The following is a 13,374-nucleotide window of genomic DNA, read 5'->3' as shown; positions in this document are numbered from 1 at the left end:
CCCCGTGCTTCCCTGTTGTCTTAGTAGACGTGTTTTATCTTCACTTGGATTGGTTTTCTTACCTCATATTGCGATCAGTCAGTTTTCTCTGTGCCTTTTAAGTCTCAAAAAAGAAAAAGAAAAACCTGTGTGGCGTCCATTTCTATTAAGATCTCTGGGTGCTTTGGGGTCTGTGGCCAGCCGCCAGCTTCCCTGTATTTCATGGTGCAGCCAAGTGTGGAAGGAAAGGGAGTTTCTGTGTTACGTGTGGAGCTTACTGTCCTGTAGCACTTGAGATGGGTTGCTCACATCTCACAGTTTAAGGGAAGCTTAGAAAGAGAGTTTCCCCACTTTTTCAGCTTATGCAGACCCTGGATTCGCTGTTACTTGCATTTGTGTTATCTGGAGACTATCAAGTGAGTCAGCCTGAAGCTGAATGAAGACAAACAGGAAATGCCTGGGTGGGGACTGGGCCTGTCCTCCCATGACCCTCCCCTGGAGCCATCTGGTTCCAAATGCCTCTTCCCGGTAGGACACACACCTCCCCACAGTGGATCCACCCTCAAAAGTTCTCCTGTTGGAAATGGGCAAACTATTTTAATAATCTTCTAAAAATGTAAAAAGTGTATGTTTTAGTGGTTAGTTGCTAATTTTGTGCTGATGTGCTCTGTTGCTCTGGGACCTGGACAACAGTGCTCTTAGTTGTGTGTTTTGAGCTGATTGGAAGTGGCCAAGGACTGCAGAGGGCAGTTACAGATGTATAGTTGGTCACACTCTGTTAATGAGCAGTGTGGGCTCTTTGGGCCTTGGGACACTTGATGTTTTGTCAGACAAGGCCCAGATAGCTTGACCCCTTAGCTGCTTTCCCCCATTGTACATCCTTGATGCCACTTCCAGGAGTCAGGCTGTTGGTAAAGAGGAGTGCCCACCACTACAGTGACAGCCCCCTCTTCCTGCTGATGGCCGCAGAGCAAATGATGGAACCCTCTGAACATAGGCACTACTCCGTGTCCCACTGGGAGCCCACATGTGGGGCCCTTCATTCTGAGGCACACATAAGAAAAATTTAGGAGTCTTTTTCTGTGTCTTATCAGAGAATCTAGAATGTATAAATTTTGGGGAATATAAACTCAGTAGCAGAATTTCAGAAGGACTCAGTTTTTTTTTTTTTAATTTAGTTATATATGGTGTTGAGAATTGAACCCAGTGCTTCACATATGCTAGGCAAGTGCTTCCACTGAGCCACAACCCCAGCCCAGGACTCTTCATTTCTGAAGAGCTTTCTTTTGAGTTCATTTTAGATCAGTGATCAGGAATCTAGTGTTCTTTGCCATAACAAAGCCAAGTGTTGTGTTTGTACCCCACAGATCCTCCTATGAATTGAAGCTCCAAGTTGCCTGTGTATGTTAGACTGGTGCAGTTAATTGTGAATTCTGATGTCCCTAGGGCCATTGCAGGGCCACCTGGGTCTCTTGGAATGGCTGGTGCTGCATGTAGAGATTCTGAGGCCTCCTTGTGTCCCACATAAGACAGAGAGTTGGGTATTGTTATTTTTCTGAAGTTAAATTGTGACTTGCTCTCTTCCTTGAAATTACAGACTAAATGATGGCAATGAGTACCTCTTCCAAGCCAAAGACGATGTAAGTTGCTAAGCTTCATCTCTCTCACATGCCTAAGAGTATGCAAGTGTTTTGGGATAATAGCTTTATTTGTAATATTATCCATATAAATAATCATCAGCAGTGACTCTCACCTGGTTGCCAGTTGCTAATACTGGCAGGCATTCAGTTCTCTTTGTCTCTAGAAAACAGTGAAGATCATCCCCATGGGAGGGTAGCTACTGCAAGCTCCACTGGGATCTGGGAAAGAAAACCTTGGTGCAGTCAGGAGCCTCCCTGCTGCTCCCCATGACCTTTACCCAGCTCTTCATGGCATTCTCCACCTTGAGGAAAGAGGAGTCAGGTGATGAAAAAGAAGCATATGCAGCATTTAAATTTGAAAAACCTCCAAGTGAGATAAATGTCCTTAAAAAGAAAGTGAAAATACTTTGTAGGGTGAGACCTGAGACCCAAAGATGGGAGACCATTCTTTCAGGTCTTTCAGATTTATAGACCAAGTGCTAGAACAACACCCATCAGGTACTGTAACACTGACTCCTGAGAGCTGAGCCATGCTCACTCCCCTAGGCTGAGAAAGCAGAGGTGATTGTAGGCACAGTGCCTCAGGTGCCATTTCTGAGCCTTCTGGGTGATGGCGGCTTGGTCAGATATCCAGGTGGAGCCAGAGACCTGATGAGACCTGATGCCCATCCCCCTCTGTTGAATCTCACCCATGTCCCCTCCTCTGTCCAGGAGGAAATGAACACGTGGATCCAGGCCATCTCCTCCGCCATCTCCTCTGATAAACACGACCTGTCTGCCAGCACCCAGAGCACGCCAGCATCCAGCCGGGCACAGACCTTACCCACCAGCGTTGTCACCATCACCAGCGAGTCCAGCCCCGGCAAGCGGGAGAAGGACAAAGAGAAAGACAAAGAGAAGCGGTTCAGCCTTTTTGGCAAAAAGAAATGAACTCCTATCCATCACTTCCTGCCCTTCTCTTTCCTTTTCAGTGAAATTCCAGCATGCAAGCTCAGAACCAACACATTACTCTCTGTGCCTAATGTTCCTCAATGTGGTTGATTTTTTTTTTTTTTTTTTTTTTTTTTTTTTTTAATTTATAGAGCATTTCGGGGGGAGGGGGAAATAAAACCTATACACTTTATCTCCAAGTTACAAAAGTTTGAGGTGCAGAGGGAAGGCCAGATTTTTTTTAATAAAATTATATAGATTAGATCTCAATATTTAAACTGTTCCTCAATTTTGTGAGGCTGTGTTGGAAATAACCCGCCTCTCGTGCTGTTGGTTGGCAAGGCAGCGGTGCTTAAACAATATTTCCTGTGCTCACCAGAAACAAAATGTACCAATCTCCTGACACCATTCTCTTCATTTACTTCCGGTGGTTACCCTGAGTCTTAACTATTAGAAGTGCCCACCGTGGATCTAACCTTTATCAAACAGATCATGTATTATGATCTTGCTGCAGCCACAGTGCAGCTCCATGTTAAAACTACAGACCAAACCATTTGTACCTGGCATCACTTACTAACAAATGACATATGGCTTTTCTGCATCCACTGCGACGACGGTTAAGAATGTCGGTATATAAGAAGGAATAGAAAACTGATACAGTTTTAAAAAAATCTGTAATTTCAATTTTTTTTTTTTTTTTTTTGCTGAAATACATTATATTGTATGTTTGAGATAATTCTAGTACAAAGTATAATAAAACTAGATGTATAATAAACCCTTTAAATCATTGGTAAGTGTACAAGTGGAACTGAAGCATTTACTGGACAAAGTAATGTTATTCTAATGGTTACTTGCTTGTGCGTTGCCACACTGTGTTATAATTTGCTTCATTACCTTGCTATTTGATACATAGTGTGCATTTCTCTGTCACTGTAACTATTGTAATGACAAATTTTCATCTTACTGCACAATCAAAATGGCATTGATAGGAATGAACTCTAGAGGCTGGGCCTGAACAGGGAGTGGTCGCTCAGGCCTGGTGCTCCATTGTACGACCTGTACCTCTCAACTTTTGCCCTATCTGTTAAATATATGCTATGTCATTAAATGCTTTTAAATCTAGCATGGTGACTAGTTGTTGTTTTTCCTCTTCTGCACATGCATGCCAATCAGGGAAATTGCACAAGAAGAAATAGCAAATAGAAACCATCATGCAGTCCATCTAGGTTACCCTTTGGCATTTTTGTGCATGTATGGCTTGCCAGCTTTGAAAGCCACAGCAAACAGAATAATAAATGTGAATGTTTTGTAGTGACACCTCCACATTTTATCTTTTATTTATGAAAGAATTATGAGAAAGCTTGTTAACCCTGAGCTCTGAGAGAGAGGTTGGCAAACTTTTTCTATAAAAGGACAGAGATAGTAAATATTTTAAACTTTACAGGCCATAATGTCTCTGTTGCTCAACTCTTGTGTAGAACAAAGACTGTCATTGATAGGATGCAAACAAATGGGTGTAGCTGTATTCCAGTAAAACTGTTCTGAGGGAAACATTTGAATCTCATGTAGTTTCCATGTGCCACACAGTATTCTTTTGATTTGTTTCTTAAACATTTTAAATCAAGTTTACACAGATCATACAAGAAACAGGCAACAGGCCAGACTTGGACCGTGGGCTGTAGTCTGCTGACCACAGCATAGAGTCATGGGTTATTTTTCATGGGATATGCTTGTCCTGTTTTGCCTGGGTGTTTTGACTCCATACCATTTGTCTATTTAAATACTTACATGCATAAAGTACAGTGGGTACTAGTATCATGTATACCCAATAAGTTATTCTGTGAAGACCATGCCCACTGTGCAGTGGTCCTGGGCTTCACAGCTGAATGGCATCAAAGCTCACTCTTATCTCTAGGCAAATTCATACCTTACCATCTTCTCCCCCTCATCTCACATATCCAAGGCCATTTATCTTACCATGATATTCCTTTGCCCTAGCCTTACTCAGGATTAAGTTGTTTAGTTTCTCAGCAAATCAAAATGTTCAGTTAAGAAAAAGCATCTTGGAAATGGTTGTGATTAACTATAGCTTACTCTTGATAAAGCCATGCAGATGACAGAAGCCCATATCAGTAATCTAAGAAGCCTATTAGAATACATACACATGGAGCACCTTGTGCATGAAGTGAACAGTCCACAGATCTCTGATTATGGAACCTGGGTCTGTGGTACTGGCTCTTTCTTGGTGCACCTGCAGAGAATCCACTTAGGCCTAAAGGTGGAAGATTATGGACAGCAAGAGGAAGACCAGCATCAGGAGACCCCCAGCCAGACAAATTCACCGCCAGGAAGGTCATGATCACCAATCCTGTCAGGGTAATATGAATTATTTTTTCTTATTCTCCCACTAATATTTTTAGGATTGTCCCCATTCCTTTTATTCCTATGATGTTCTGTTTTTAGTGCTGCAGTATGGGTGATATATACACCAGGCCTGAGTATAAATCTGAAGAGTTGAGAAATGTAAATCTGTTGCATATGAAATGGCACCCTTAATTGAGACAAGGGTGCCTTTTATCACATTTAAACTCCCTGGGTTGGGATGCATCTTCAGTGTTGTGTCCTAGTTGAAATGGCTGTGGCTTTCTTGTGGGTATTTAGGACGATGGTGTTTCTTATAATCCATGGCATCTTATATAGATGAAATAGCTATCAGGCTGGACAATGGGCACATTGTCATCTTCTCACCAAAATTCTGTCCCTTATAAAATCAGTTATTATATGTCCTGTGTTATTATCCTTGGATACATTCTTTACATTTGTTAGTTGGAATTCTTACATAAAGAAATAACGGGTTAGGGATACAGCTCAGTGGTAGAGTACTTGCTCAGTATACATGAGGCCCTAGGTTTGATCCCCAGTATGGAAAAAAAGAAAAGGGAAAAAACATGCATGCATGCATAACTTCTCTTCATCTACTGATACAGTTCCTTTAGGAAAGGCAGAAATAGTGCTTGTCTTTTCTATTTACTTTTCCATAATTTCCATTATTTATTATGGAGTGTTTCCATAATCCTCTAAAGATGAGTAAAGTTTTTTAAAATAATTCATGGGCTTAAAAATATTTGCCAAGTTTTGTTCAAATGAAATTACCCTCTTTTTTTTTAAACCAAACATATTTTATAATTTCAAGTTGGCCTTCCTAAGCATGGCCCCTAATCCAAAAAGAACACTGAAGAGTTCTCTCACTATTGAAGGTAATGGTGAAATCTTTTACTGTACATCTCTCAGCAATATCCATTGATGAAATTATTCTTTTTGAAACTTAAGAATGCCCCACTTTTTATTGCTGGCAGTGTCCTCATGTTGGCTTCAGAGACCTTTTGGTACAACCCTAGTGGTCTTTTGTCAGCTTCCTCCCTATCTGGGATGACACGATGCTCCAGGCTTGTATAGTATGATTCTTTTTCTTAAAGTACTTTTAGTTGTAGATGGATGCAATACCTTTTTTTTATTCAATTTTTTTTAATGTGATGCTGAAGATCAAACTCAGGGCCTCACACATGCGGGGCAAGCGCTCTACCTCTGAGCTACAGCCCCAGCCCCATCTAGTTAAGTCCCGCAGTCTAAAAACCCGATTTCCTATGGTGAGATATGGAATTTCAGGACCACAATGGATCCTTATCTGCATTTGTCTTTATTTCTAGACCATATCATTAGACAAAACTGAAGAAAAATGTTTATACTTACATTCAGGATTGTAGGGGTGTTTTGTTTTGGTTTTTACTTAATATCTATATCGTATCAAAATCTCCTTTTTTAACTCAAGGATATAGGGGCATTAAAACTAGAATACCCTTTAATTGTTCAGTTCTATCCCACGTTATATAGGTAAACTCAGGATAGCAATACCAGTAAAGCTGCTACCAATTTTATTACTGAGGACAGTGTTTATTTTTTATTTGTGTGTGTGTGTTTAACAGTGAGATGAGAGTCTCAGGGTTTTGCCCAGTTTGAACTCAGCTCAAGTGACGAACCTGCCCAGCCCTAGTGCTGGCACTGCAGTCATATAGCACCGTGTCAGGCTATTTTTTTTTTTTAATTAAACTTAATTTGCAATTCACGTGCAGTTGTAAGAAATAATATTGTCCCCTTTACCCAGATTTCTGCAAATGCTAACTTCTCACAACACAGTTAAAAAAAAAAAAAAGTCACATCCGAAATACTGACATTGAGAGTCAGATACAGAACATCTTCATCGTCACATTGTACAAATGTATCTACTTTCCACCCTCGCTCCCCTCTTTAATTTCTGGCAACCACCAGTCTTCTCCATGGCTAAAAATTTTTCATTTTAAGAATATTGTGGGCTGGGGATATAGCTCAGTTGGTAGAGTGCCTGCCTTGCAAGCACAAGGCCCTGACCAGTTTGTTTAGACATTCATTACAAAAGGTCATCTGGGTTGTTAACAATTTTGGCTGTAAAACTGCTATGAACATTTTTGTGTCAGGTTTTATTTGAACATAGATCACTGTTCTAGAATAAAGAAATGCCCAAGAGTGCTGAGAACAGTTTTTTAAAATGTTTGGTTAGGTAGTCTCTTCCTTCTCCCTTGCAGTCTCATTTTTAGGTAGTTTTTACTGTATCTGAAATACTGCACAAATGGCTTTTCTCTGTCTCTCTCTCTCTCTTTTTTTTTTTTTTTTTTTTTTTTTTTTTGGCTCCTCGGCAGCAGAGAGCTCTGGAGGGGAAACAACGGATACTGTATGGTGTACTGCGGTACCGGGCTATGACATTCCATAGGTCAGGAGTATAAGTGCAATTTTTATAATTTCAGTTTAAGATGGGTCTATGAAGATACTGTAAGTTGAGGGGGATCTGAGGTTGTATATCTAACCAGTCTGATTGTGGTGCTCCTGGGTATATTGGTGGGGGGTGTGTATGTGTGTGTGATACATGTGTTCTCCTTGAGGCCCCCTCCTCTTTTGGTCCATTCTCAAGCATTTAAAGAGAAGTGTTCTTTACTTTTAGACCTGAACAAAAATTTCCCAAGGAAGAAATGAATGTGAATCAATCTTTCAAGGTTTAAATCCATCTTTAAAGAACACAGGCCACCCTAGAAAAATGATTTTTTCAACTTGTAAAAGAAAAATGCAACTGGCTTAGCTGTAAAAAAAAGAACGTCATATCCTGTTTGGAGCTTCGAATGATGTTCGGGAAAGGTCACCCTTCTAAAAGAAAGCTTTCAAGAAGCAGCATTAGAGGGACCTGGTCTTCCCCTTTGGCTTAAGTTTGAGATGAATACGTGTGAGAAGAGTCCTTTCTACACTGCCGTCCAGGGTATTTCCACTCCGGCTGAGGAAGCACCACCAACCCCTGATGCTCAAGGACCAGGCTGACTAGACAGAATTAGTGATGGTAAGTGGGTTCATTTGGTAAAATTCAAGTTGTTCCAAGGTGACACCTTTTCTTGACCCTAACCTGCAGAAGTTTGGGAGACAGGTTTCCCCAGTCGCCTGGGCTGCTTTCATTGTCCTTGTGCCTTTCAAATCTGCTGCAAGTTATCAGGGCTTTTTTTTCTTACGATCCGAGCCAAGTCACAGCTGGAAGAGGACACACAGGCACAGGACTCCTAAACTGAGACTCGGAGAAGCTGGGGAGGGTGCTCCCTCACTCCCTTGCCTGCCCTGTGCCCATAGGCCTGTGTCTGCTCTTTGGTGAGCCCTGGTTCTGTGTGGGCTGATCCAGCTCAGACATCCTGGAGGGCAGTCATGTTAGGACACAAGAGGCAAGTGGCCTTGTGTAAGTTTCCACGTGGCCTTCACCAGTCCCTTCTGATATTTATCACACTTTGGAGACCCACTGTGTCTGGGAGTGGGAATGGAGAAGGCGGAACATGAGTGGAGTTTCCTGAAACTGACTCTTTAAAGGGAAAGGGAGTTTTCTCTTACATAAGTCTACAGGGACTTTCTCCATAGGGTGGGGCATCCTGCATTCCAGAGTCTGGGCTGGGCGGAACCTGGGAGCCTCTGCTGGAGCTAAGGCCAAGTCCTGGCTCACTGCATTTCCCCCAGGATCTGCTCAGCTTTCACTGCCTTTTCAGTCTCCCTGTCACAGTGAATTATTTTCATTGTTGTTCTTCTTCAAGCTTAATTTTTGTGAAGGAAACAGTTGCTCGAGGTTTTAATCTCCCATCCAGGGTCTCCATCTTAAGGGACTGTCCTACACCCTTAATTAAAATGGCCACAAAGAACTCATCTGCACCCGGGCTCACAAGTCTGCAAACCAAACCCTCTCCTGCTGCCATCTGTACACGTCTCTCACATCTCATGGGTTTTAGGTGCCTTTTCTTTCCTGGATGCATGTGATTTAATTACTTTGGCTTACCCAGCCTCTGCTCACCCGGGAGAAGAATGTGGGCTCCAAGGCCAGACAGAACTGTGACTCTTCAGCTGCCAGCCCCAGGACAAGCACGCCCTCGTCACCTCTGCCAAGCACCTTCTGTGCACCAGCCACTCGGAGGAGCAGCCCTTGTGAAGTCTACAAAATGCTGCACTCCTTCCCGTCTGCCACACCTGAGCCCCTCTGTTTAAAAGGGGATGGAGTGACAGTGATGGACACTGCACTCCATCAATCACTTCCATCCCTCCACGGTATTCTCCTGGGCAGGACTCTTTTATTTTGGAAACACATTTGCTAACATATTCAAAGCTGCCCCGATTTTATATGTCTTGATAATGTCACTTTATTTTCCCTCAAAGGTGCTGCTTTGGGGGCACACCTGACCTTGAAGAGCAGACAACCATTAAAAAGTAGGAAGAGCCTCAGGGGTCCTGTCACATCTCCTGCCAACTGCAGAGCTCCCTTATCCAGCAGTCATTGGGTCACTTCAGACACTGGTACAGCTCAGCTGTGAAAAGTGCTGATGTTGGGATGCTATGAATTTATAACTTAATCAAATGCCTGTCAAAGGAGTTAGAAAATTGTGAACATTAATTCAAATGATATTAACTATCTGTTTCTTTTGAGGAGTCAAGTGCCCAACGTCATGGTCAGACCAGCATTTGAGCAAGAAACAAACTGTGTTGGTGCATGCTGGGTGCCCGCCTTGTCATGTGAGGGCAGCTTCCTCATTACTCAGCACCCAATTTCTTACAAACTCTCCATCCCTGATGAGATGAAACTACAGAGAGAATTAATGACATAAAGGCCAAGTGTGTCCTGTGTGCCTGCGTGCTTCCTGGTAGATCAGAGGGTGACACGGCTAAGGGTCCAAGAAGCTCCGCGTTTGAGGATGGGAGGGCTTTGTGGAAGAGGGAGCCATGGTACTTGGAGAAAGAAGACAGAATGGCTGACATTTGTCAAAAGGGAAAGAATTTAAATTCTGTAAGAACAGTTTGCAGAGATGAACCTGTCCTTATGTTGTCTTTTTTAACTATGGCGCTTGACATTTCCAACATTTCTCTATCACAGGTGGCTCTGGGAGCTGGGTGGAAGAGGAGCATAACCAGATGCCCCCCACCCTGCCCCCTTGTCTCAGATCCTTGGACTCAGGGTTTGGGGAGGACCTGCGTGTCCCACCCCGTGATTGTCCTTGTGGCACTTGAAGTTCAACCAAGAGGAGCACCATTACTGCACTGGATGTCAGAATTGCAAGCACTTAACCACATGCATCAGATGCTGCCCCAAGCACTGTGCTCATGTCATCTCGTCTCACCTCAGTGAACCTGTATGGTAGATACTGTAATTCCTGAGATACTGTTAGAGCTGAGACCAGAACTGCCTCCATAGGAAATGGAAGGCAGTGAGTCACACAGAGCAGGTGGAACCCAGGCCACAGTGTCTCAGAGTGCCTGAAGTTTCGACTAGTCTGACCCCATGACCAACCTGGCTCCCTGCCTCCTCTGCATTCAGTTGTCTTGATGTCTTGAGCTTAGAAGGAGGATATTTGTCAGGGTCCACTGGCATTCTGCATGACAAAGCCCAGACTCTGTGTAAGTAGGGGTGTGAGTGAGAACATACCCCACAGCAAAAGGGAGAGGACCTTTGCTGAGCAAGAGGAGCTCCAGCTGAATCTCAGCGAGTCAGAACATTGGAAGAAGTCAGCCAGTGAGAGCACAGCACCCTGAGTAACTGGTTCTACTTCTTTCCACCCTTTGTCCTTCTCCAGACAGAATGACTTTATCTAATAACAGATAACACTGGCTATAACATTGTGCCAGGCAGTGCATGAAGCTCTTGGGTTGTGTTATCTCATCAAATCTTCCTGGCAATTCTGTGAGGTAATGTCTTGATTTTACAGAGAAGGAAACGAAGGCGCAGAGAGTTGAGCACTTGTTTAAATAGCACACAGGGATTCTAATTCTGACACAACCCTGCAAAGGCCACACTCAGACCACTGACCATTCATTTCAGGTTCCCCACTAGAGATTATTTCCTGCACTCCTCTGTGGGTTGAGAAACAATTGTAATGTATAAAGCTGCTCCCCCGCCCACCAGGTACAGCCATTTTGCCCACCTCCCAACCACTTGTCAATCTGTGAACATCCTAGCTAGCTATTGGTTCATCAGTCAGCTTGCCAGTATCCTTCTCCAATATTGGTCCCCTGTTAGCCCGGCGGGATTCAACTGTTTTACTGTAGCTTCCCCGCCATCTTTTTTTCCCTTCCTTCTGTCTGTCCTACACACTTTTCTCTATCCTCCTGGCTTTCCACTCTCTCTAGCGTGGGCCCTTTCTTTTCCTTTCTCTTTTCCTCTCATTTTCTCTCTTACCCTGCAGGGAGACACTCTGTTTGCTTAATAAATTCCCTTATGTGATTTCCCGTGTCCGACGTGGTTCTGTGGAAATTCCTTACAACAATGGTCATAAGACCAGGGCCAGCCAGGAGGGAGGCTCATGTGTGTAAACACTCTCCCTAATGGTGGGCTTTTAGGGAAAGAACAACAAACCCATGTCATTTGATAGTCACCCAAATGTAGGTTCTCAAAGTCACAGCTTTTCCTCTGCACCCATGCTGTTCTAGACATGCAAGTGCAAGCTTTGCTCTTGAAGTCTTGTCCAATGCAATTGGAGACTGGCAAGTACCTGGGTTCATCCATAGCCCAGCTTTGAACTGTCAATATACATTGAATTTTTTTTATCAAATTTAAAATCAGATAAAGAATTCATGATGAAGGCACAATAAATACTTAGAAGAAAGAGAGGAAGGACGGAGAGAAGAATGGAAGAATCCTTCAATATAGCTGGGTATTCTAGCCTTAGAAAAGTGGCAAAATAAATCATGGCTCAGCATAAGATCCAAGCCCTGTGTTTGGTGTTTTAAAAAAGTGGGGTGGGGACCCAATCCATGACCTATGTGAAAAGTTTTCCATCAATCTACTTCCTGGTCAAAGATACCAAGACAAGCCACAGGAACCGATGGGCTCCAGCTGAGTTAGGTCAGAATCTCATCCTTGTCCCCTGAATGGATGGCAGGCTCCTTTGTTCTCTGCCTTCTTTCACTGTTCTTTCCTCTGATTTCTGGCTTTCCCCACTGTCCATCACCTTACACCTGGACGTTCTTCCTCGGCACCTGTGTCTCCATCTCCTCTAAGCTCTGAACTACTTGTCATCTCCTGAAACCCAGCCAAGCTCAGGTACCCAGCTGGCTCCTCCTATAGGTCTCTAACAATTGCTTTCCCCACTCTCCAGCTCTCCCCCAGCTTACTGTCTTTCCTGGCTACATGCTAGGCAAGTACTCTACCACTGAGCCACATCCCAACCCAAAAAGACCTTTTGACCAAGACCACAGGCTATACTCTGGCTGCCTGATCATCACTTCCAGGATGAAGTGTCCTTGCATTTCAAAATCTGTTGGTGATAGAGACTTGATAAGAAATAGAGTGCTGAGTGATGAGAGAACTGCACCCCAAGATCCATCTGCACTCACAGGGATTGTTTTCTAGTCATATGATGCTCTGGCCATTAATGCAGCCATTTGGGACTCTCCAGAGAAACAGGTTAAGGGACACCTTTGGTGGAGATACCTCGTTTTTTTAAAAAAGTTATATTTCTAGGGCTGGAGAGATAGCTCAGCTGGCAGAGTGCTTGCCTCTCAAGCAAAAGGCCCTGAGTTCAATCCCCAGTACCGAAAAAAAAAAAAAAAAAAAAAAAAATATATATATATATATATATATTTCTTAAACATTTGGTTCACTCATAAATTTTTAGTGAAATATTGGTAATAGATATGATATTTATTATATATTTTTTTAAGTAAAGTAACAATTTATTTTTGAAACAGAAAGTAAAGCTCCTAAAAGGGAGGGGTTCAGAGTGGGTTGTACTCAACAGTTTTATTAATAGGAAAGACAGTATAATAAAAGTATCCTTAATAATTCTAATTCTTTGTAGGATACATGCATAAAATCCTACAAAGTCAAACATCATACATGCCACTGTACTTTCTCAGGATGGATTAAGTAAATGGGGACAGAAAGCAGAAACCATGTTGCCAGGCACAAGTAGCACACACCTGTAATCCCAGCAGCTCTGGAGACTGAGGCAGAAGGATCACAAATTCAAAGTCAGCCTTAGCAACTTAGCGAGGCCCTAAGCAACTTGGTGAGATCCTGTCTCAAAAAACAAAAAGGGCTGGGGGTATGACTCAGTTATTAAGCGCCCCTGGGTTCAAACCCTGGTACAAAAAAAAAAAAGCAGCAGCGGCAGAAGCCATGCTAATTTAGCTTCCAGAGGGACTGGGTACCTTTTCTCTTAACATTACCCAACTTTTTTTTGTTTTTTTTTGTTTTTTTTTTCAGATAATTGGGCTTTCTTAAAGTGGA

General features: G+C 43.0%; 1 protein-coding gene across 2 annotated transcripts in view; it reads left to right on the top strand.

The window, feature by feature from the left end:
- Positions 1 to 3,671, top strand: part of Sptbn1 (spectrin beta, non-erythrocytic 1) — a 186,821-nt gene extending 183,150 nt beyond the window's left edge. For both annotated transcript variants that reach the window (XM_047523352.1, XM_047523353.1), the window contains 2 exons: positions 1,577 to 1,619; positions 2,331 to 3,671. In XM_047523352.1, coding sequence (XP_047379308.1) covers positions 1,577 to 1,619; positions 2,331 to 2,549 — 262 coding nt within the window. In that variant the 3' untranslated portion in view covers positions 2,550 to 3,671. The remainder of the gene's footprint in view (positions 1 to 1,576; positions 1,620 to 2,330) is intronic.
- Positions 3,672 to 13,374: the final 9,703 nt, after the last annotated feature.

This window comes from Sciurus carolinensis, chromosome 13, assembly GCF_902686445.1.
Source record: "Sciurus carolinensis chromosome 13, mSciCar1.2, whole genome shotgun sequence".
Taxonomy (NCBI): Eukaryota; Metazoa; Chordata; class Mammalia; order Rodentia; family Sciuridae; genus Sciurus; species Sciurus carolinensis.
The sequence above is the reverse complement of the archived record's forward strand: the minus strand, read 5'-3'. Positions and strand labels throughout refer to the sequence as shown.